Raw genomic sequence first — 24783 nt, forward strand, 5'->3', positions numbered from 1 at the left:
TTGGAGGAGAGACATGATGATGGGATAGGAGAAGAGACATGATAATGGGATAGGAGGAGAAACATGATGATGGGATAGGAGGTGAAGAGAGACATGATGATGGGATCGGAGGAGAGACATGATGATGGGATAGGAGGTGAGACATGATTATGAGATTGGAGGAGAGACATGATGATGGGATAGGAGGAGAGACATGATGATGGGATAGGAGGAGAGACATGATGATGGGATAGGAGGAGAGACATGATGATGGGATAGGAGGTGAGGAGAGCCATAATGATGGGATCGGAGGAGAGACATGATGATGGGATAGGAGGAGAGACATGATGATGGGATTGAAGGAGAGAGGTGATGATGGGATTGGAGGAGAGACATGATGATGGGATAGGAGGAAAGGACAGACATGATGATGGGAAAGGAGGAGAGACATGATGATAGGATTGGAGGAGAGACATGATGATGGGATAGGAGAAGAGACATGATGATGGGATAGGAGGAGAGAGGTGATGATGGGATTGGATTAGAGACATGATGATGGGATAGAAGGAGAGACATGATGATGGGAAAGGAGGATAGACATGATGATGGGATAGGAGGAGAGACATGATGATGGGATAGGAGGAGAGACATGATGATGGGATAGGAGGAGAGACATGATGATGGGATAGGAGGAGAGACATGATGATGGGATTGGAGGAGAGACATGAATGGGATAGGAGGAGAGACATGATGATGGGAAAGGAGGAGAGACATGATGATGGGATAGTGGGAGAGACATGATGATGGGAATGGAGGAGAGAGGTGATGATGGGATTGGAGGAGAGAGGAATGATGGGATTGGAGGAGAGACATGATGATGGGATAGGAGGAGAGACATGATGATGGGAAAGGAGGAGAGACATGATAATGGGAAAGGAGGAGAGACATGATGATGGGATAGGAGGAGAGACATGATGATGGGATAGGAGGAGAGACATGATGATGGGATAGGAGGAGAGTCATGATGATGGGATAGGAGGAGAGACATGATGATGGGATAGGAGGTGAGGAGAGACATGATGATGGGATAGGAGGTGAGGACAGACATTATGATAGGATAGGAGGAGAGACATGATAATGGGATAGGAGGAGAAACATGATGATGGGATAGGAGGTGAAGAGAGACATGATGATGGGATCGGAGGAGAGACATGATGATGGGATAGGAGGTGAGACATGATTATGAGATTGGAGGAGAGACATGATGATGGGATAGGAGGAGAGACATGATGATGGGATAGGAGGAGAGACATGATGATGGGATAGGAGGTGAGGAGAGCCATAATGATGGGATCGGAGGAGAGACATGATGATGGGATAGGAGGAGAGACATGATGATGGGATTGAAGGAGAGAGGTGATGATGGGATTGGAGGAGAGACATGATGATGGGATAGGAGGAAAGGACAGACATGATGATGGGAAAGGAGGAGAGACATGATGATAGGATTGGAGGAGAGACATGATGATGGGATAGGAGAAGAGACATGATAATGGGATAGGAGGAGAAACATGATGATGGGATAGGAGGTGAAGAGAGACATGATGATGGGATCGGAGGAGAGACATGATGATGGGATAGGAGGAGAGCCATAATGATGGGATCGGAGGAGAGACATGATGATGGGATAGGAGGAGAGACATGATGATGGGATTGAAGGAGAGAGGTGATGATGGGATTGGAGGAGAGACATGATGATGGGATAGGAGGAAAGGACAGACATGATGATGGGAAAGGAGGATAGACATGATGATAGGATTGGAGGAGAGACATGACGATGGGATAGGAGAAGAGACATGATGATGGGATAGGAGGAGAGACATGATGACGGGATAGAAGGAGAGACATGATGATGGGATAGGAGGAGAGACATGATGATGGGATAGGAGGAGAGAGGTGATGATGGGATTGGATTAGAGACATGATGATGGGATAGAAGGAGAGACATGATGATGGGAAAGGAGGAGAGACATGACGATGGGATAGGAGGATATACATGATGATGGGATAGGAGGAGAGACATGATGATGGGATAGGAGGAGAGACATGATGATGGGATAGGAGGAGAGACATGATGATGGGATAGGAGGAGAGACATGATGATGGGATTGGAGGAGAGACATGATGATGGGATAGGAGGAGAGACATGATGATGGGAAAGGAGGAGAGACATGATGATGGGATAGGGGGAGAGACATGATGACGGGATTGGAGGAGAGAGGTGATGATGGGATTGGAGGAGAGAGGTGATGATGGGATTGGAGGAGAGACATGATGATGGGATAGGAGGAGAGACATGATGATGGGATAGGAGGAGAGACATGATAATGGGAAAGGAGGAGAGACATGATGATGGGATAGGAGGAGAGACATGATGATGGGATAGGAGGAGAGACATTCTTTTGGGAAAGCAGGAGACGAGAGACATGATGATGGGATAGGAGGCGAGACATGATGATTGGATAGGAAGAGAGGAGAGACATGATGATAGGATTGGAGGAGAGACATGATGATGGGATAGGAGGAGAGACATGATGATGGGAAAGGAGGAGAGACATGATGATGGGATAGGGGGAGAGACATGATGATGGGATTGGAGGAGAGAGGTGATGATGGGATTGGAGGAGAGAGGTGATGATGGGATTGGAGGAGAGACATGATGATGGGATAGGAGGAGAGACATGATGATGGGATAGGAGGAGAGACATGATAATGGGAAAGGAGGAGAGACATGATGATGGGATAGGAGGAGAGACATGATGATGGGATAGGAGGAGAGACATGATGATGGGATAGGAGGAGAGTCATGATGATGGGATAGGAGGAGAGACATGATGATGGGATAGGAGGTGAGGAGAGACATGATGATGGGATAGGAGGTGAGGACAGACATTATGATAGGATAGGAGGAGAGACATGATAATGGGATAGGAGGAGAAACATGATGATGGGATAGGAGGTGAAGAGAGACATGATGATGGGATCGGAGGAGAGACATGATGATGGGATAGGAGGTGAGACATGATTATGAGATTGGAGGAAAGACATGATGATGGGATAGGAGGAGAGACATGATGATGGGATAGGAGGAGAGACATGATGATGGGATAGGAGGAGAGACATGATGATGGGATAGGAGGTGAGGAGAGCCATAATGATGGGATCGGAGGAGAGACATGATGATGGGATAGGAGGAGAGACATGATGATGGGATTGAAGGAGAGAGGTGATGATGGGATTGGAGGAGAGACATGATGATGGGATAGGAGGAAAGGACAGACATGATGATGGGAAAGGAGGAGAGACATGATGATAGGATTGGAGGAGAGACATGATGATGGGATAGGAGAAGAGACATGATAATGGGATAGGAGGAGAAACATGATGATGGGATAGGAGGTGAAGAGAGACATGATGATGGGATCGGAGGAGAGACATGATGATGGGATAGGAGGTGAGACATGATTATGAGATTGGAGGAGAGACATGATGATGGGATAGGAGGAGAGACATGATGATGGGATAGGAGGAGAGACATGATGATGGGATAGGAGGAGAGACATGATGATGGGATAGGAGGTGAGGAGAGCCATAATGATGGGATCGGAGGAGAGACATGATGATGGGATAGGAGGAGAGACATGATGATGGGATTGAAGGAGAGAGGTGATGATGGGATTGGAGGAGAGACATGATGATGGGATAGGAGGAAAGGACAGACATGATGATGGGAAAGGAGGAGAGACATGATGATAGGATTGGAGGAGAGACATGATGATGGGATAGGAGAAGAGACATGATGATGGGATAGGAGGAGAGACATGATGATGGGATAGAAGGAGAGACATGATGATGGGATAGGAGGAGAGACATGATGATGGGATAGGAGGAGAGAGGTGATGATGGGATTGGATTAGAGACATGATGATGGGATAGAAGGAGAGACATGATGATGGGAAAGGAGGAGAGACATGACGATGGGATAGGAGGATAGACATGATGATGGGATAGGAGGAGAGACATGATGATGGGATAGGAGGAGAGACATGATGATGGGATAGGAGGAGAGACATGATGATGGGATAGGAGGAGAGACATGATGATGGGATTGGAGGAGAGACATGATGATGGGATAGGAGGAGAGACATGATGATGGGAAAGGAGGAGAGACATGATGATGGGATAGGGGGAGAGACATGATGATGGGATTGGAGGAGAGAGGTGATGATGGGATTGGAGGAGAGAGGTGATGATGGGATTGGAGGAGAGACATGATGATGGGATAGGAGGAGAGACATGATGATGGGATAGGAGGAGAGACATGATAATGGGAAAGGAGGAGAGACATGATGATGGGATAGGAGGAGAGACATGATGATGGGATAGGAGATGAGACATTCTTTTGGGAAAGGAGGAGACGAGAGACATGATGATGGGATAGGAGGCGAGACATGATGATTGGATAGGAAGAGAGGAGAGACATGATGATAGGATTGGAGGAGAGACATCATGATGGAATAAGAGCATAGACATGATTATGAGATTGGAGGAGAGACATGGTGATGGGATAGGAGGAGAGAAATTATTATGGGGCAGGAGGAGAGGAGATAAGAGGAGAGATTAGATGATTGGATAGGTTAGGAGGAGAGTAGGAACATGATAATGGGTTAGGAGGTGAGGAGAGACATGATGATGGGATTGGAGGAGAGATATTATGATGAGATTGGAGGAGATACAATGATGGGATAGGAGGAGAGAAAGGACATGATAATGGGATAGGAGGAGAAACATGATGATGGGATTTGAGGAGAGGAGAAACATGATGATGGGTTAGGAGGGGAGACATGATGATGAGAAAGGAGGAGAGGAGAGACATGATGATGGGATAGGAGGAGAGGAGAGACATGATTATGGGATAGGAGGAGAGGAGAGACATGATTATGGGATAGGATTAGAGGAGAGACTTAATGATGGGATAGGAGGACTGTCATGATGATAGGAGATGAGACATGATTTTTATTTTTATTTATTTCACCTTTATTTAACCAGGTAGGCTAGTTGAGAACAAGTTCTCATTTACAATTGCGACCTGGCCAAGATAAAGCATAGCAGTGCGACACAAACAACAACACAGAGTTACACATGGAGTAAACAAACGTACAGTCAATAATACAATAGAAACGGCTCTAAAGTGTGTGCAAATGAGGTAGGATAAGGGAGTTAAGGCAATTAATAAGGCATAAGGCGAAATAATTACAATATAGCAATAAACCCTGGAGTGATAGATGTGCAGAAGATGAGTGTGCAAGTAGAGATACTGGTGTGCAAATGAGAAAAATACATTAAATAAATAACAGTTTGAGGCTGAGGTAGTTGGATGGGCTATTTACAGATGGGCTATGTTCAGGTGATCTGTGAGTTGCTCTGACAGCTGGTGCTTATTATTAGTGAGGGAGATTTAAGTCTCCAAATTCATTGATATTTGCAGTTCGTTCCAGTCATTGGCAGCAGAGAACTGAAAGGAAAAGCGGCCAAAGGAGGAATTGGCTTTGGGGGTGACCAGTGAAATATACCTGCTGGAGTGCATGCTATGGGTGGGTGCTGCCAAGGTGACCAGTGAGCTGAGATAAGGCGGAGCTTTACCTAGCAAAGACTTATAGATGATCTGGAGCCAGTGGGTTTGGCGACGAATATGAAGCTAGGGCCAGCCAATGAAAGCATACAGGTCACGGTGGTGGGTAGTGAATGGGGCTATGGTGACAAAACGGATGGCACTGTGATAGACTGCATCCAATTTGCTGAGTAGAGTGTTGGAGGCTATTTTGTAAATGACATCGCCGACGTCAAGGATCGGTAGGATAGTCAGTTTTATGAGGGTATGTTTAGCTGCATGAGTGAAGAATGCTTTGTTGTGAAGTAGGAAGCCGATTCTAGATTTCATTTTGGATTGGAGATGCTTAATGTGAGTCTGGAAGGAGAGTTTACAGTCTAACCAGACACCTAGGTATTTGTAGTTGTCCACATATTCTAAGTCAGAACTGTAGTGATGCTGGACGGGCAGGTAGGTGTGGGCAGCGATCGGTTGAAGAGCATGCATTTAGTTTTACTTGCATTTCAGAGCAGTTTGAGGCCACGGAAAGAGTGTTGGATGGCATTGAGGCTCATCTGGAGGTTAGTTGACACAGTGTCCAAAGAAGGGCCAGAAGTATACAGAATGGTGTCGTCTGCATAGAGGTGGATCAGAGAATCACCAGCAGCAAGAGCGACATCATTGATGTATACAGAGAAAAGTGTAGGCCTGAGAATTGAACCCTGTGGCACCCTCATAGAGACTGAGTTCTGGACACCAGGCCGTCCGATTACACACACTGAACTCTGTCAGAGAAACAGTTAGTGAACCAGGCGAGGCAGTCATTTGAAAAACCAAGGCTATCGAGTCTGCCGATAAGAATGTGGTCATTGACATAGTCGAATGCCTTGGCCAGGTCGATGAACACGCCTGCACAGTATTGTTTCTTATCGATGGCGGTTATGATCGTTTAGGACATTGAGCATGGCTGAGGTGCACCCATGACCAGCTCTGAAACCAGATTGCATAGTGGAAAAGGTACGGTGGGATTCGAAATGGTCGGTGATCTGTTTGTTAACTTGGCTTTCGAAGACCTTAGAAAGGCCTGGTAGGATAGATCTGGTCTGTAGCAGTTTGGGTCTAAAGTGTCTCCCCCTTTTAACGAGGGGATTACCGCGGCAGCTTTCCAATCTTTAGGGATCTCAGACGATATGAAAGAGAGGTTGAACAGGCTAGTAATAGGGGTTGCAACAATTTCGGCAGATCATTTTAGAAAAAGAGGGTCCAGATTGCCTAGCCTGATTTGCAGTGGTCCAGATTTTTGCAGCTCTTTCAGAACATCAGCTATCTGAATTTGGGTGAAGGAGAAATAGGGCAGGCTTTGGCAAGTTGCTCTGTGGGGTGCAGGGATGTTGACCGTGGTAGGGGTAGCCAGGTGGAAAGCATAGCCAGCCGCAGAAAAATGCTTATAGAAATTCTCAATTATCGTGGATTTATCGGTGGTAACAGTGTTTCATAGCCTCAGCGCAGTAGGCAGCTGGGAGGAGGTGCTCTTATTTTCCATGGACTTTACAGTGTCCCATGGAGTTTGTGCTACAGGATGTACATTTCTGTTTGAAAAGGCTAGCCTTTGCTTCCCTAACTGCCTGCTTATATTGGTTCCTAACTTCCCTGAGAGGTTTCATATCACGGGGGCTATTCGATGCTAATGCAGTACGCCACAGAATGTGTTTGTGCTGGTCAAGGGCAGTCAGGTCTGGAGTGAACCAAGGGCTATATCTGTTCCTGGATCTACATTTTTTGAAAGGGGCATGCTTATTTAAGATGGTGAGGAATGCACCAGGCATTCTCTACTGACGGGATGAGGTCAATATCCTTCCAGGATACCCGGGCAAGGTCGATTAGAAAGGCTTGCTCGCTGAAGTGTTTTAGTGAGCGTTTGACAGTGATGAGGGGTGGTCGTTTGACCACAGACCCACTACGGACGCAGGCAATGAGGCAGTGATCACTGTTATCCTGGTTGAAGACAGCAGAGGTGTACTTGGAGGGCAGGTTGGTTAGGATGATATCTATGAGGGTGCCCGTGCTTACGGACTTGTGGTTGTACCTAGGTTCATTGATAATTTGTGTGAGATTGAGGGCATCAAGTTTAGATTGTTGGATGGCTGGGGTGTTAAGCATGTCCCAGTTTGGTCACCTAACAGCACAAGCTCTGAAGATAGATGGGGGGCAATCAATTCACATATGGTGTCTAGGGCACAGCTGGGGGTAGAAGGTGGTCTATCGCAAGCGGCAATGGTGAGAGAGTTGTTTCTGGAAAGGTGAATTTTTAAAAGTAGAAGCTCAAAATGTTTGGGCACAGACCTGGAAAGTAAAACAGAACTCTGCAGGCTATCTCTGCAGTAGATTGCAACTTCGCCCATATTGGCAGTTCTATCTTGTCGAAAAATGTTATAGTTAAGGATGGAAATTTCAGGGTTTTTGATGGTCTAGAAGCACAGTGGCTAGGAAAAACTCCCCAGAAAGGCCAAAACCTAGGAAGAACCCTAGAGAGTAACCACGCTATGAGGGGTGGCCAGTCCTCTTCTGGCTGTGCCGGGTGGAGATTATAACAGAACCTGGCCAAGATGTTCAAATGTTCATAAATGACCAGCATGGTCAAATAATAATAATCACAGTAGTTGTCGAGGGTGCAGCAAGTCAGCACCTCAGGAGTAAATGTCAGTTGGCTTTTCATAGCCGGTCATTTAGAGTATCTCTACCACTCCTGCTGTCTCTAGAGAGTTGAACACAGAAGGTCTGGGACAGGTAGCACGTCCTATGTATTGTCTCTAGAAACATAATTTAAACCAGGTGAGGTCACCGCATGTGTGTGAGGTGGAACTAAAGGGTTAGGTAAGGCGTATTGAGAGCCTAGAGGCTCTACAGTGAAATAAGACAATAATCACTAACCAGAACAGTAATGGACAAGGCATATTGACATTAGGGAGAGGCATGCTTAGTCGAGTGATCATAGGGGTCCAGTGAGTAGCTCAGCGGGCTGGAGACACGGTGATTCAGACAGCTAGCGGGCCGGGGCTAGTAAGCCAGCAGAAAGGCCTTAGAGGGACGTCGCGACGGAAGAAGTCTATTGTTTCCCCCTCATGCAGTTACGTTGGCAGACCAGGCGTGATGGATCAGCAGGGCTCTGTGTAGTAAAAGGGTCCAGGCCAATTGGCAAAATAGGTATAGTAGCCAAATAATTTGTTCGATGGGCCTCTTTGGCTAACAGTCCGATATGCTCTAGACAGCTAGCGGGTCTTGGCTAGCAGACTAGCAGATGAGCATTCAGGGGCAAGTGGCGATGGAGGAGCCAGTTGAAAAAACCCCTCGGGCAAATTACGCCAAATTACGCCGGTAGTCCAGTTGTGATGGATCAGCCGGGCTCCATGTCGGCAGTAAAAGGGGTCCAGGCCAATTGGCGAAATAGGTATTGTAGCCCAAGGAGTGGGTAATGGACCTCTTCGGCTACCCAGGGGATGACCCTATCAAAGGCTAGCTCCAGGTTAATTAGTTCTTGCTTCGGGACAGAGACGTTAGCCAGGAGTAGCCACTAGGATAGCAGCTAGTTAACTGCGATGATCCAGGGGAAAAAGTTCAGAGCTTGACGTAGGAATCCGGACATATGGAGAAAAATAAGTCAGATTTGCTTTGGTTTGAGACGCGCTGTGCAGACTGGCAAGAGTTGTCCGGGCTAAAGGTTAGCTGAAGACAGCTAGCAGTGGCTAGCTCACTAGCACCTAGTAGGTAGCTGCTGTTGGGGTTACCAGTACAAAAGACAATAGCAGATCCACACCACATTGGGTGAGACGGATTGCAGGAGAGTATGTTGAAGTTGAGGTTAATAAAAATATTTTAAAATATTTGCGAAGAAAAAAGGAATAAAAAGATATACTGGACATGACAAGACAAAGACAAAGACGTCTGACTGCCAACACCATCTTGGGCAAATGGTGATGAGACATGATGATGGAAAAGAAAGAGAGGAGAGACATTATGATGGAAAAGAAGGCGAGGAGAGACAAGATAATGGGATAGGAAGAGAGGAGATACAGGATGATGGGATTGGAGGAGAAACATGATGATGGGATAGGAGGAGAGACATGATGATGGGAGAGGAGGAGAGGAGAGACAAGAAGATGAGATAGGAGGAGAGACATGATGATGAGATAGGAGGATAGACATGATGATGGAATAGGAGGAGAGACATGATGGATGAGATAGGAGGAGAAACATGATGATTGCATAGGAGGAGACATGATGATGGGATAGGAGGAGAGGAGAGACAAGAAGATGAGATTGGAGGAGAGACATGATGATGAGATAGGAGGAGAGACATGATGGATGAGATAGGAGGAGAGACATGATGATTGGATAGGAGGAGACATGATGATGGGATAGGGGGAGAGACATGATGATGAGATAGGAGGAGAGAAGAGACATGATGATGGGATAGGAGGAGAGGAGAGATGATGATGGGATAGGAGGAGAGACATGATGATGGGACAGGAGGAGAGGACATGATGATGGGATAGGAGGAGAGACATGATGATGCGATATGAGGACAGACATGATGATGGGATAGGAGGAGAGACATGACGATGAGATTGGAGGAGAGACATGATGATGGGATAGGAGGAGAGACGTGATGTTGGGATGGGAGGAGAGACATGACGATGAGATTGGAGGAGAGACATGATGGTGGGATTGGAGGAGAGACATGATGATGAGATAGGAGGAGAGACATGATGATGGGATAGGAGGAGATAATTGATGATTGGATAGTTGGAGAGTAATGATGATGTGATAGGAGGAGAGACATGATGATGAGATAGGAGGAGAGACATGATGATGGGATAGGAGGAGAGAAATGATGATGGGATAGGAGGATAGACATTATTATGGGATAGGAGGAGAGAAATGATGATGGGATAGGAGGAGAGAGATGATGATGGGATAGGAGGAGAGACGTGATGATGGGATTGGAGGAGAGACATGATGATGAGATTGGAGGAGATTAATAATAAATTGTGTGGTGATGTGGTGGTGTGGTAGTGTGGTGGTGTGGTAGTGTGGTGGTGTGGTGGTAGTGTGGTGGTGTGGTGGTGTGGTAGTGTGGTGGTGTGGTGGTGTGTTGATGTGGTGGTGTGGTGGTGTGGTGGTGTGTTGATGTGGTGGTGTGTTGATGTGGTGGTGTGGTAGTGTGGTAGTGTGGTGGTGTGGTGGTGTGGTAGTGTGGTGGTGTGGTGGTGTGGTGGTGTGGTAGTGTGGTAGTGTGGTGGTGTGGTGGTGTGGTATTGTGGTAGTGTGGTAGTGTGGTGGTGTGGTGGTGTGGTGGTGTGGTGGTGTGGTATTGTGGTGGTGTGGTGGTGTGGTAGTGTGGTGGTGTGGTGGTGTGGTGGTGTGGTGGTGTGGTAGTGTGGTGGTGTGTTAGTGTGTTAGTGTGGTAGTGTGGTGGTGTGGTAGTGTGGTGGTGTGGTGATGTGTTGATGTGGTGGTGTGGTAGTGTGGTGGTGTGGTGGTGTGGTGGTGTGGTGGTGTGGCGGTGTGGCGGTGTGGCGGTGTGGCGGTGTGGCGGTGTGGTGATGTGGTGGTGTGGTAGTGTGGTAGTGTGGTAGTGTGGTAGTGTGGTGGTGTGGTAGTGTGGTGGTGTGGTGGTGTGGTGGTGTGGTAGTGTGGTAGTGTGGTGGTGTGGTAGTGTGGTGGTGTGGTGGTGTGGTAGTGTGGTGATGTGTTGATGTGGTGGTGTGGTAGTGTGGTGGTGTGGTGGTGTGGTAGTGTGGTGTGGTAGTGTGGTGGTGTGGTGGTGTGGTGATGTGTTGATGTGGTGGTGTGGTAGTGTGGTGGTGTGGTGGTGTGGTGGTGTGGTGGTGTGGCGGTGTGGCGGTGTGGCGGTGTGGTGATGTGGTGGTGTGGTAGTGTGGTAGTGTGGTGGTGTGGTGGTGTGGTGGTGTGGTGGTGTGGTAGTGTGGTGTGGTAGTGTGGTGGTGTGGTGGTGTGGTGATGTGTTGATGTGGTGGTGTGGTGGTGTGGTGGTGTGGTGGTGTGGTGGTGTGGTGGTGTGGCGGTGTGGCGGTGTGGTATTGTGGTAGTGTGGTAGTGTGGTGGTGTGGTGGTGTGGTGGTGTGGTGGTGTGGTATTGTGGTGGTGTGGTGGTGTGTTAGTGTGTTAGTGTGGTAGTGTGGTGGTGTGGTAGTGTGGTGGTGTGGTGATGTGTTGATGTGGTGGTGTGGTAGTGTGGTGGTGTGGTGGTGTGGTGGTGTGGTGGTGTGGCGGTGTGGCGGTGTGGCGGTGTGGCGGTGTGGCGGTGTGGCGGTGTGGTGATGTGGTGGTGTGGTAGTGTGGTAGTGTGGTAGTGTGGTGGTGTGGTAGTGTGGTGGTGTGGTGGTGTGGTGGTGTGGTAGTGTGGTAGTGTGGTGGTGTGGTAGTGTGGTGGTGTGGTGGTGTGGTAGTGTGGTGATGTGTTGATGTGGTGGTGTGGTAGTGTGGTAGTGTGGTGGTGTGGTGGTGTGGTAGTGTGGTGTGGTAGTGTGGTGGTGTGGTGGTGTGGTGATGTGTTGATGTGGTGGTGTGGTAGTGTGGTGGTGTGGTGGTGTGGTGGTGTGGTGGTGTGGCGGTGTGGCGGTGTGGCGGTGTGGTGATGTGGTGGTGTGGTAGTGTGGTAGTGTGGTGGTGTGGTGGTGTGGTGGTGTGGTGGTGTGGTAGTGTGGTGTGGTAGTGTGGTGGTGTGGTGGTGTGGTGATGTGTTGATGTGGTGGTGTGGTGGTGTGGTGGTGTGGTGGTGTGGTGGTGTGGCGGTGTGGCGGTGTGGTGATGTGGTGGTGTGGTAGTGTGGTAGTGTGGTAGTGTGGTAGTGTGGTGGTGTGGTAGTGTGGTGGTGTGGTAGTATGGTGGTGTGGTGATGTGTTGATGTGGTGGTGTGGTAGTGTGGTAGTGTGGTGGTGTGGTGGTGTGGTGGTGTGGTGGTGTGGTAGTGTGGTGTGGTAGTGTGGTTGTGTGGTGGTGTGGTGATGTGTTGATGTGGTGGTGTGGTAGTGTGGTAGTGTGGTGGTGTGGTGGTGTGGTAGTGTGGTGGTGTGGTGGTGTGGTAGTGTGGTGTGGTAGTGTGGTGGTGTGGTGGTGTGGTGATGTGTTGATGTGGTGGTGTGGTAGTGTGGTGGTGTGGTGGTGTGGTGGTGTGGTGGTGTGGCGGTGTGGCGGTGTGGCGGTGTGGTGATGTGGTGGTGTGGTAGTGTGGTAGTGTGGTGGTGTGGTGGTGTGGTGGTGTGGTGGTGTGGTAGTGTGGTGTGGTAGTGTGGTGGTGTGGTGGTGTGGTGATGTGTTGATGTGGTGGTGTGGTGGTGTGGTGGTGTGGTGGTGTGGTGGTGTGGTGGTGTGGCGGTGTGGCGGTGTGGTATTGTGGTAGTGTGGTAGTGTGGTGGTGTGGTGGTGTGGTGGTGTGGTGGTGTGGTATTGTGGTGGTGTGGTGGTGTGTTAGTGTGTTAGTGTGGTAGTGTGGTGGTGTGGTAGTGTGGTGGTGTGGTGATGTGTTGATGTGGTGGTGTGGTAGTGTGGTGGTGTGGTGGTGTGGTGGTGTGGTGGTGTGGCGGTGTGGCGGTGTGGCGGTGTGGCGGTGTGGCGGTGTGGCGGTGTGGTGATGTGGTGGTGTGGTAGTGTGGTAGTGTGGTAGTGTGGTGGTGTGGTAGTGTGGTGGTGTGGTGGTGTGGTGGTGTGGTAGTGTGGTAGTGTGGTGGTGTGGTAGTGTGGTGGTGTGGTGGTGTGGTAGTGTGGTGATGTGTTGATGTGGTGGTGTGGTAGTGTGGTAGTGTGGTGGTGTGGTGGTGTGGTAGTGTGGTGTGGTAGTGTGGTGGTGTGGTGGTGTGGTGATGTGTTGATGTGGTGGTGTGGTAGTGTGGTGGTGTGGTGGTGTGGTGGTGTGGTGGTGTGGCGGTGTGGCGGTGTGGCGGTGTGGTGATGTGGTGGTGTGGTAGTGTGGTAGTGTGGTGGTGTGGTGGTGTGGTGGTGTGGTGGTGTGGTAGTGTGGTGTGGTAGTGTGGTGGTGTGGTGGTGTGGTGATGTGTTGATGTGGTGGTGTGGTGGTGTGGTGGTGTGGTGGTGTGGTGGTGTGGCGGTGTGGCGGTGTGGTGATGTGGTGGTGTGGTAGTGTGGTAGTGTGGTAGTGTGGTAGTGTGGTGGTGTGGTAGTGTGGTGGTGTGGTAGTATGGTGGTGTGGTGATGTGTTGATGTGGTGGTGTGGTAGTGTGGTAGTGTGGTGGTGTGGTGGTGTGGTGGTGTGGTGGTGTGGTAGTGTGGTGTGGTAGTGTGGTTGTGTGGTGGTGTGGTGATGTGTTGATGTGGTGGTGTGGTAGTGTGGTAGTGTGGTGGTGTGGTGGTGTGGTAGTGTGGTGGTGTGGTGGTGTGGTGGTGTGGTAGTGTGGTGGTGTGGTGGTGTGGTAGTGTGGTGGTGTGGTGGTGTGGTAGTGTGGTGGTGTGGTAGTGTGGTAGTGTGGTAGTGTGGTAGTGTGGTAGTGTGTTGGTGTGGTGGTGTGGTAGTGTGGTGGTGTGGTGGTGTGGTGGTGTGGTGGTGTGGCAGTGTGGTGGTGTGGTAGTGTGGTGGTGTGGTGGTATGGTGTTGTGGTAGTGTGGTTCAGTGACGGAAGGGGAGTCAGGTCTCATTCTCTCTGTCTGCACTGCTCTAATCCTACTCTGATGGAGGGATGGAGGGAGGAAGAGAGGAGTGTTGACATGTCTGGCCAATTCATTACTGGCCTCTTCTCTCTCTCCATTTATCTCTCTTTCTCTTCTCCCTCTCTCTCCATTTCTCTCTCTCTCTCTCTTCTCCCTCTCCATGTGTGTCTCTCTCTGTTTTCTCTTCTCTCTCTCTCTGGATGTATCTCTCTCTTCCATCAACATGAATGTGCGTCAGAGAGAGAGACAGAGACAAACCCTGAAGCCCTTTCAAATTGAGCCCTTGGCTTTTTATTTCCTCCATCCACTCATCCATTCACTCTCCTCTCCACCAAATTCACTTTCCTCCCCCTTCCCCTCCACCCTCTCCTACCGTCCTCTCAACACTTTCTCCATCTCCTCCCTTCGCTCCTTATGTTCGAACCAATTCCCCTGTCCGTCTTTACACTTATTATGTTAAGAGATGATCCCTGTACGGACAAAAAAAACAGCAACTTCTCTATATAGGGCCAAATAAGGGTTCCTTTTAGGGGGCTATAAGGAACCTTTTTTTGAAGGTTCTATAAAGAACCATGCTTATACGGTTCTAAATATAAGCTTTATGGCACTATAAAATACCTTTCGCAATGGTCTTTAAAGAACCATTAATAAAAATGTTCTATATTGCAACAAAGAATTGGTTCTGTTATGTATCCAACCCTATTGTTCTTTATGTGGAACGGTTCCTCAATCAAAGGTTATTTGTAGATGTTTTGAAAGAACCATAGATGGTTGTTGTTTTATTTATTTTTTTATTGTGGTGAGAAATATTGTTTTGTTAAAATTGCCAAAAAAGGTGTTATTATTGTGTTAATTGACAAGGTGAATCAGGTGTGTTAGCCCCGTCATGGCTGAGAGAAATAACAACCACTGATTTAAAATCAGCCATTCTCACATTAACACAAGGACATGTACAAGTCTCTCACAAGACACATCATTGGCTGTAGTCGAAACACAACAGATTACACGAACTGGAAGGAGACTCATGGTTACACCAAAAATAGCTGTGCGTAAACCACTCCCTAAAATATTCTAATGAGCCGCCACCTTTGAGACCTAATGGTTCCACATGAAATCATTACCCTTCCCGAAGAACCCTTGAGGAACACTCGTTTCTTAGGTTGTTTCATCTCCTAACCATGGGAAAGCCATTGGGAAAACCATGGGAAAGCCATTGGGAAAACCATGGGAAAGCCATTGGGAAAACCATGGGAAAACCACGGGAAAGCCATTGGGAAAACCATGGGAAAGGCCAGATGGAATAGGCAGTTTCCAAAAACCCTCAAGCAATGATTTCAAATGAATAATGTACTGTGAAATTCAAATAAAATCTAAATACAATACCAAAACCAAGCAAATAGAAAATAACCTGAGTAGCTGGTTATGGTTGAGTCATCATAGGGTTAGAGTCTGGGTCACTGAATACATATGGCACCATCTGATTTCATCAGTTAATACAGCAAATCTGTCTGTCTGTCTGTCTGTCTGTCTGTCTGTCTGTCTGTCTGTCTGTCTGTCTGTCTGTCTGTCTGTCTGTCTGTCTGTCTGTCTGTCTGTCTGTCTGTCTGTCTGTCTGTCTGTCTGTCTGTCTGTCTGTCTGTCTGTCCGTACGTCCGTACGTCTGTCCTGTCGGTCAAAAAGAAGAAGTGGGTAGGAGGGAGCAGGGAGGTGAAGGAAGAGGAGGGAAGGAAGAGGAGGGAGTAGGGAGGAGGTGAAGGAAGAGGGAGTAGGGAGGAGGTGAAGGAAGAGGAGGGAGTAGGGAGGAGGTGAAGGAAGAGGAGGGAGTAGGGAGGAGGTGAAGGAAGAGGGAGTAGGGAGGAGGTGAAGGAAGAGGAGGGAGTAGGGAGGAGGTGAAGGAAGAGGAGGGAGTAGGGAGGAGGTGAAGAAAGAGGGAGTAGGGAGGAGGTGAAGGAAGAGGAGGGAGTAGGGAGGAGGTGAAGGAAGAGGGAGTAGGGAGGAGGTGAAGGAAGAGGAGGGAGTAGGGAGGAGGTGAAGGAAGAGGAGGGAGTAGGGAGGAGATGAAGGAAGAGGCAGTAGGGAGGAGGTGAAGAAAGAGGGAGTAGGGAGGAGGTGAAGAAAGAGGAGGGAGTAGGGAGGAGGTGAAGGAAGAGGGAGTAGGGAGGAGGTGAAGAAAGAGGAGGGAGTAGGGAGGAGGTGAAGGAAGAGGAGGGAGTAGGGAGGAGGTGAAGAAAGAGGGAGTAGGGAGGAGGTGAAGGAAGAGGGAGTAGGGAGGAGGTGAAGGAAGAGGAGGGAGTAGGGAGGAGGTGAAGGAAGAGGCAGTAGGGAGGAGGTGAAGGAAGAGGGAGTAGGGAGGAGGTGAAGGAAGAGGGAGTAGGGAGGAGGTGAAGGAAGAGGAGGGAGTAGGGAGGATGTGAAGGAAGAGGAGGGAGTAGGGAGGAGATGAAGGAAGAGGCAGTAGGGAGGAGGTGAAGAAAGAGGGAGTAGGGAGGAGGTGAAGGAAGAGGGAGTAGGGAGGAGGTGAAGGAAGAGGAGGGAGTAGGGAGGAGGTGAAGAAAGAGGAGGGAGTAGGGAGGAGGTGAAGGAAGAGGAGGGAGTAGGGAGGAGGTGAAGGAAGATGGAGTAGGGAGGAGGTGAAGGAAGAGGAGGGAGTAGGGAGGAGGTGAATAAAGAGGAGGGAGTAGGGAGGAGGTGAAGGAAGAGGAGGGAGTAGGGAGGAGGTGAAGAAAGAGGAGGGAGTAGGGAGGAGGTGAAGGAAGAGGGAGTAGGGAGGAGGTGAAGAAAGAGGGAGTAGGGAGGAGATGAAGGAAGAGGAGGGAGTAGGGAGGAGGTGAAGAAAGAGGGAGTAGGGAGGAGGTGAAGAAAGAGGAGGGAGTAGGGAGGAGGTGAAGGAAGAGGAGGGAGTAGGGAGGAGGTGAAGGAAGAGGGAGTAGGGAGGAGGTGAAGGAAGAGGAGGGAGTAGGGAGGATGTGAAGGAAGAGGAGGGTGTAGGGAGGAGGTGAAGGAAGAGGAGGGAGTAGGGAGGAGGTGAAGGAAGAGGGAGTAGGGAGGAGGTGAATGAAGAGGAGGGAGTAGGGAGGAGGTGAAGAAAGAGGAGGGAGTAGGGAGGAGGTGAAGGAAGAGGAGGGAGTAGGGAGGAGGTGAAGGAAGAGGAGGGAGTAGGGAGGAGGTGAAGGAAGAGGGAGTAGGGAGGATGTGAAGGAAGAGGAGGGAGTAGGGAGGAGGTGAAGGAAGAGGAGGGAGTAGGGAGGAGGTGAAGGAAGAGGAGGGAGTAGGGAGGAGGTGAAGGAAGAGGAGGGAGTAGGGAGGAGGTGAAGAAAGAGGAGGGAGTAGGGAGGAGGTGAAGGAAGAGGAGGGAGTACGGAGGATGTGAAGGAAGAGGGAGTAGGGAGGAGGTGAAGGAAGAGGAGGGAGTAGGGAGGAGGTGAAGGAAGAGGAGGGAGTAGGGAGGAGGTGAAGAAAGAGGAGGGAGTAGGGAGGAGGTGAAGGAAGAGGAGGGAGTAGGGAGGAGGTGAAGAAAGAGGAGGGAGTAGGGAGGAGTTGAAGAAAGAGGGAGTAGGGAGGAGGTGAAGGAAGAGGAGGGAGTAGGGAGGAGGTGAAGGAAGAGGAGGGAGTAGGGAGGAGGGAGGAGGTGAAGGAAGAGGAGGGAGTAGGGAGGAGGTGAAGGAAGAGGAGGGAGTAGGGAGGAGGTGAAGGAAGAGGAGGGAGTAGGGAGGAGGTGAAGAAAGAGGAGGGAGTAGGGAGGAGGTGAAGGAAGAGGAGGGAGTAGGGAGGATGTGAAGGAAGAGGGAGTAGGGAGGAGGTGAAGGAAGAGGAGGGAGTAGGGAGGAGGTGAAGGAAGAGGAGGGAGTAGGGAGGAGGTGAAGGAAGAGGAGGGAGTAGGGAGGAGGTGAAGAAAGAGGAGGGAGTAGGGAGGAGGTGAAGAAAGAGGGAGTAGGGAGGAGGTGAAGGAAGAGGAGGGAGTAGGGAGGAGGTGAAGGAAGAGGGAGTAGGGAGGAGGTGAAGGAAGAGGAGGGAGTAGGGAGGAGGTGAAGGAAGAGGGAGTAGGGAGGAGGTGAAGGAAGAGGAGGGAGTAGTGAGGAGATGAATTAAGAGGCAGAAGGGAGGAGGTGAAGGAAGAGGGAGTAGGGAGGAGGTGAAGAAAGAGGAGGGAGTAGGGAGGAGGTGAAGGAAGAGGAGGGAGTAGGGAGGAGGTGAAGGAAGAGGGAGTAGGGAGGAGGTGAAGAAAGAGGGAGTAGGCAGGAGGTGAAGGAAGAGGGAGTAGGCAGGAGGTGAAGGAAGAGGAGGGAGTAGGGAGGAGGTGAAGGAAGAGGGAGTAGGGAGGAGGTGAAGGAAGAGGAGGGAGTAGGGAGGAGATGAAGGAAGAGGAGGGAGTAGGGAGGAGGTGAAGGAAGAGGAGGGAGTAGGGAGGAGATGAAGGAAGAGGCAGTAGGGAGGAGGTGAAGGAAGAGGGAGTAGGGAGGAGGTGAAGAAAGAGGGAGTAGGGAGGAGGTGAAGGAAGAGGGAGTAGGGAAGAGGTGAAGGAAGAGGAGGGAGTCGGGAGGAGGTGAAGAAATAGGGAGTAGGGAGGAGGTGAAGGAAGAGGAGGGAGTAGGGAGGAGGTGAAGGAAGAGGGAGTAGGGAGGAGGTGAAGGAAGAGGAGGGAGTAGGGAGGAGGTGAAGGAAGAGGGAGTAGGGGGGAGGTGAAGAAAGAGGGAGTAGGGAGGAGATGAAGGAAGAGGAGGGAGTAGGGAGGAGGTGAAGAAAGAGGGAGTAGGGAGGAGGTGAAGAAAGAGGAGGGAGTAGGGAGGAGGTGAAGGAAGAGGAGGGAGTAGGGAGGAGGTGAAGGAAGAGGAGGGAGTAGGGAGGAGGTGAAGGAAGAGGAGGGAGTAGGGAGGAGGTGAAGGAAGAGGAGGGAGTAGGGAGGAGGTGAAGGAAGAGGAGGGAGTAGGGAGGAGGTGAAGGAAGAGGGAGTAGGGAGGAGGTGAAGGAAGAGGGAGTAGGGAGGAGGTGAAGGAAGAGGGGGGAGTAGGGAGGAGGTGAAGAAAGAGGAGGGAGTAGGGAGGAGGTGAAGGAAGAGGAGGGAGTAGGGAGGAGGTGAAGGAAGAGGGAGTAGGGAGGAGGTGAAGGAAGAGGAGGGAGTAGGGAGGAGGTGAAGGAAGAGGGAGTAGGGAGGATGTGAAGGAAGAGGAGGGAGTAGGGAGGAGGTGAAGGAAGTGGAGGGAGTAGGGAGGAGGTGAAGGAAGAGGAGGGAGTAGGGAGGAGGTGAAGAAAGAGGAGGGAGTAGGGAGGAGGTGAAGGAAGAGGGAGTAGGGAGGATGTGAAGGAAGAGGGAGTAGGGAGGAGGTGAAGGAAGAGGAGGGAGTAGGGAGGAGGTGAAGGAAGAGGAGGGAGTAGGGAGGAGGTGAAGGAAGAGGAGGGAGTAGGGAGGAGGTGAAGAAAGAGGAGGGAGTAGGGAGGAGGTGAAGGAAGAGGAGGGAGTAGGGAGGAGGTGAAGAAAGAGGAGGGAGTAGGGAGGAGGTGAAGGAAGAGGAGGGAGTAGGGAGGAGGTGAAGAAAGAGGGAGTAGGGCGGAGGTGAAGAAATAGGGAGTAGGGAGGAGGTGAAGGAAGAGGAGGGAGTAGGGAGGAGGTGAAGAAATAGGGAGTAGGGAGGAGGTGAAGAAAGAGGAGGGAGTAGGGAGAAGGTGAAGGAAGAGGGGGAGTAGGGAGGAGGTGAAGAAAGAGGGAGTAGGGAGGAGGTGAAGAAAGAGGAGGGAGTAGGGAGGAGGTGAAGAAATAGGGGGTAGGGAGGAAGTGAAGGAAGAGGAGGGAGTAGGGAGGAGGTGAAGAAAGAGGAGGGAGTAGGGAGGAGGTGAAGGAAGACGAGGGAGTAGGGAGGAGGTGAAGGAAGAGGAGGGAGTAGGGAGGAGGTGAAGGAAGAGGGAGTAGGGAGGAGGTGAAGGAAGAGGAGGGAGTAGGGAGGATGTGAAGGAAGAGGAGGGAGTAGGGAGGAGGTGAAGGAAGAGGAGGGAGTAGGGAGGAGGTGAAGGAAGAGGAGGGAGTAGGGAGGAGGTGAAGGAAGAGGAGGGAGTAGGGAGGAGGTGAAGAAAGAGGAGGGAGTAGGGAGGAGGTGAAGAAAGAGGGAGCAGGGAGGAGGTGAAGAAAGAGGAGGGAGTAGGGAGGAGGTGAAGGAAGAGGGAGTAGGGAGGAGGTGAAGGAAGAAGGAGTAGGGAGGAGGTGAAGGAAGAGGGAGTAGGGAGGAGGTGAAGGAAGAGGAGGGAGTAGGGAGGAGGTGAAGGAAGAAGGAGTAGGGAGGAGGTGAAGGAAGAGGGAGTAGGGAGGAGGTGAAGGAAGAGGAGGGAGTAGGGAGGAGGTGAAGGAAGAGGGAGTAGGGAGGAGGTGAAGAAAGAGGAGGGAGTAGGGAGGAGGTGAAGGAAGAGGAGGGAGTAGGGAGGAGGTGAAGAAAGAGGGAGCAGGGAGGAGGTGAAGAAAGAGGGAGTAGGGAGGAGGTGAAGGAAGAGGGATTAGGGAGGAGGTGAAGGAAGAGGAGGGAGTAGGGAGGAGGTGAAGGAAGAGGAGGGAGTAGGGAGGAGGTGAAGAAAGAGGGAGTAGGGAGGAGGTGAAGAAAGAGGGAGTAGGGAGGAGGTGAAGGAAGAGGAGGGAGCAGGGAGGAGGTGAAGGAAGAGGAGGGAGTAGGGAGGAGGTGAAGAAAGAGGGAGTAGGGAGGAGGTGAAGGAAGAGGAGGGAGTAGGGAGGAGGTGAAGGAAGAGGGAGTAGGGAGGAGGTGAAGAACGAGGGAGTAGGGAGGAGGTGAAGGAAGAGGAGGGAGTAGGGAGGAGATGAAGGAAGAGGCAGTAGGGAGGAGGTGAAGAAAGAGGAGGGAATTGAAGATTGAAACAGAGAGAAGGAGAGGAGGAGGGAGGAGGTGAAGGAAGAGGAGGGAGCAGGGAGGAGGTGAAGGAAGAGGAGGGAGTAGGGAGGAGGTGAAATAAGAGGGAGTAGGGAGGAGGTGAAGGAAGAGGAGGGAGCAGGGAGGAGGTGAAGGAAGAGGAGGGAGTAGGGAGGATGTGAATAAAGAGGAGGGAATTGAAGATTGAAACAGAGAGAAGGAGAGGAGGAGGGAGGAGGATAAGGGGAGCTCTTACCATTCGTGTAGGGGTTTGCCACCTTTTTGTTTGTCATAACTCTTGCTGTTGCGTTGTTAACCTGTGTTCAGATAGAGTTTAGACAGTTAGAGAGAACACACAAATGCACACACACACACACACGCACACACACACACACACACACACACACACACACACACAGATTACACTCTAGACAGTCAGTGAGGCTAAACTGCATATTGAAGCTTCATTTTTGTTATATAGTTATACTATGGTTATAGCAAAATAAGACCTAATAACATAACAATACAGAATAATACAGTGCCTTCAGAAATACAGTGCCTTCACACTCGTTGGCTTTTCCCACATTTTGTTGTGTAACAGCCTGAATTTTAAATTGATTATATTGGGATTCTTTGTCACTGACCTACACACAATATCTCATAATGTCAAAGTAGACTTATGTTTTCGACTACCTCATCTCCGTACCCCACAGATACAATTATCCCTCAGTCGAGCAGTGAATTTCAAACACAGGTTCAAACAAAAGACCAGGGAGGTTTTCCAACGCCTCGCAAAGAAGGGCTCCTATTGGTAGATGGGTAAAAATAAAACAGAGCAGACATTGAATATTCCCTTTGAGCATGGTGACGTTATTAATTACACTCTGGATGGAGTATCAATACTCCCAGTCACATCAAAGATACATGTATCTTTCCTAACTCAGTTGCCGGAGAGGAAGGAAACCGCTCAGGGTTTTCACCATGAGGTTTAATGGAGACTTGAAAACAGTTACAGAGATGAATGGCTGTGATGGGAGAAAACTGAGGATGCATCAACAACATTGTAGTCACTCCACAATACAAACCTAAATGAGATAGTGAAGCCTGTATAGAATAAACATATTCCAAAACATGCTTCCTCTTTGCACTAACGAAAACTGCAAAAAAATAGATTGAGATTGACTTAATGCCCTGAATACAAAGCGTTGTGTTTGGAGCAAATCCAACAGAACAGAACCACTCTTCATATGTTCAAGCATGGTGGTGGCTGCATCATGTTTGGGTATGCTTGTCATCGGCAAGGACTATCAAGGTTTTTTAGGATAATGAGAAACGGAATAGAGCAAAATCCTATTGGAAACCTGGTTCAGTCTGCTTTCTAACAGACACTGGGAGATGAGTTCACCTTTCAGCAAATCTACACTGGAGTTGCTTATCAAGACGACATTGAATATTCCTGAGTGGCCTAGTTACAGTTTTGACTTAAACCAGCTTGAAAATCGATGGCAAGATTTGTAAATAGCTGCCCAACAACCAACTTGACAGAGCTTGAAGAATTTTATAAAGAATAATGTACACATATTATACAATCCAGGTGTTGAAAGCTCCTAGAGACTCACAGCTATAATCGCTGCCAAAGGGCTTTCGAACATGTATTGACTCTGGGGGGTTGAACACTTTTACATTGGAATATTTTCTGTAGATCATTGACAAAAAAAATTACCTTTAAATCAATTTTAATGCCACTTTAGTAACGCACCAAAAAGTGGAACAAGTGAGTACTTTCTGAAGGCACTGTGTATCACCAGCATCAGATGAACAGAAAGCAACATTCAAACCACCTTGGTGAAGGGAACCATCTTGTAAACCTAATGAGCCAGAATCCATTTTCTACAAACATCTCTATCAATCGCTTAGGGCCTCTCACTCTAAACAGAAATGTTCAAGTTATTTAAAAAAAAAAATCACCTCTGCCTCTGAGGTTGCTGAGTAAAAAACATTGTATCAACCAGCCCCTGGCAGAGTTGAGTTGAGTTTAGTATGTTTTCCTAACCCACCGTGTTAGCATTTCCCTTGGCCGCTAAATAGAGCTAATGACTTTCATATCCAATAGACCAGCAGGTCAGACCTTGAGGCTACGCTAACGCCACGCTAACGTGTGTCTGATGTGATGTATGGGCCCAGGTATTATTTATATATTACATACAGTTGAAGTCAGAAGTTTACGTACACTTAGGTTGGAGTCATTAAAACTTGTTTTTCAACCACTCCACAAATTTCTTGTTAACAAACTATAGATTTGGCAAGTCGTTTAGGACATCTACTTTGTGCATGACACAAGTCATTTTTCCTACAATTGTTTACAGGCAGATTATTTCACTTATAAGTTTACATACACTAAGTTGACTGTGCCTTTAAACAGGTTGGAAAATTCCAGAAAATGCTGTCATGGCTTTAGAAGCTTCTGATAGGCTAATTGACATCATTTGAGTCAATTTGAGGTGTACCTGTGGATGTATTTCAAGGCCTACCTTCAAACTCAGTGGCTCTTTGCTTGACATCATGGGAAAATCTAAAGAAATCAGCCAAGACCTCAGAAAATAAATTGTAGACCTCCACAAGTCTGGTTCATCCTTGGAAGCAATTTCCAAACGCCTGAAGGTACCACGTTCATCTGTACAAACAATAGTACGCAAGCATAAACAGCATGGGACCAAACAGCCGTCATCCCGCTCCGGAAGGAGACGTGTTCTGTTTCCTAGAGATGAACGTACTTTGGTGTGAAAAGTGCAAATCAATCCCAGAACAACAGCAAAGGACCTTGTGAAGATGCTGGAGGAAACAGGTACAAAGTATCAAAATCCACAGTAAAACGAGTCCAAAATTTACATAACCTGAAAGGCTGCTCAGCAAGGAAGAAAATGGAAAAATGGGGAGACCTGCAAGCAGAAAAACACCATCCCAACCGTGAAGCACGGGGGTGGCAGCATCATGTTGTGGATGTGCTTTGCTGCAGGAGGGACTGGTGACTTCACAAAATAGATGGCTTCATGAGGGAGGAAAATTATGTGGATATATTGAAGCAACATCTCAAGACATCAGTCAGGAAGTTTGTGGAAGGCTACCTAAAAACATTTGACCCAAGTTAAACAATTTAAAGGAATTGCTACCAAATACTAATTTAGTGTATTTAAACTTCTGACCCACTGGGAATGTGATGAAAGAAATAAAAGCTTAAATAAATAATTCTCTCTACTATTATTCTCATATTTCACATTCTTAAAAGAAAGTGGTGATCCTAACTGACCAAAGACAGGGCATTTTTTTACTAGGATTAATTGTCAGTAATTGTTAAAAACTAAGTTTAAATGTATTTGACTAAGGTGTATGTAAACTTCCGACTTCAACTGTATATTACCTTAACAATAGGGTTTGCAGGTAGCCTAGTGGTTAAGACTGTTGGGCCAATAACTGCAAGGTTGCTGGTTTGAATCCCAGGGCCAGCAAAGTGGGAATAAATGTGCTGTTCTGCTCTTGATCAAATCAGTTAATCCACAACAACTGCTCCACGTGCACCTCTCTGATTCAGAGGGTTGGGTTAAATGGCTCACGCACCTCTCTGAT

The 24783-nt window shown here is 49.0% G+C and overlaps 1 protein-coding gene across 3 annotated transcripts in view; it reads right to left on the bottom strand.

The window, feature by feature from the left end:
- Positions 1-24783, bottom strand: part of LOC110499443 (RNA binding protein fox-1 homolog 3-like) — a 141197-nt gene that overhangs the window by 68279 nt on the left and 48135 nt on the right. For all 3 annotated transcript variants that reach the window (XM_036956298.1, XM_036956300.1, XM_036956299.1), the window contains one exon: positions 21416-21476. In XM_036956298.1, coding sequence (XP_036812193.1) covers positions 21416-21476 — 61 coding nt within the window. The remainder of the gene's footprint in view (positions 1-21415; positions 21477-24783) is intronic.

Source organism: Oncorhynchus mykiss, chromosome 20 (assembly GCF_013265735.2).
Source record: "Oncorhynchus mykiss isolate Arlee chromosome 20, USDA_OmykA_1.1, whole genome shotgun sequence".
Classification (NCBI taxonomy): domain Eukaryota; kingdom Metazoa; phylum Chordata; class Actinopteri; order Salmoniformes; family Salmonidae; genus Oncorhynchus; species Oncorhynchus mykiss.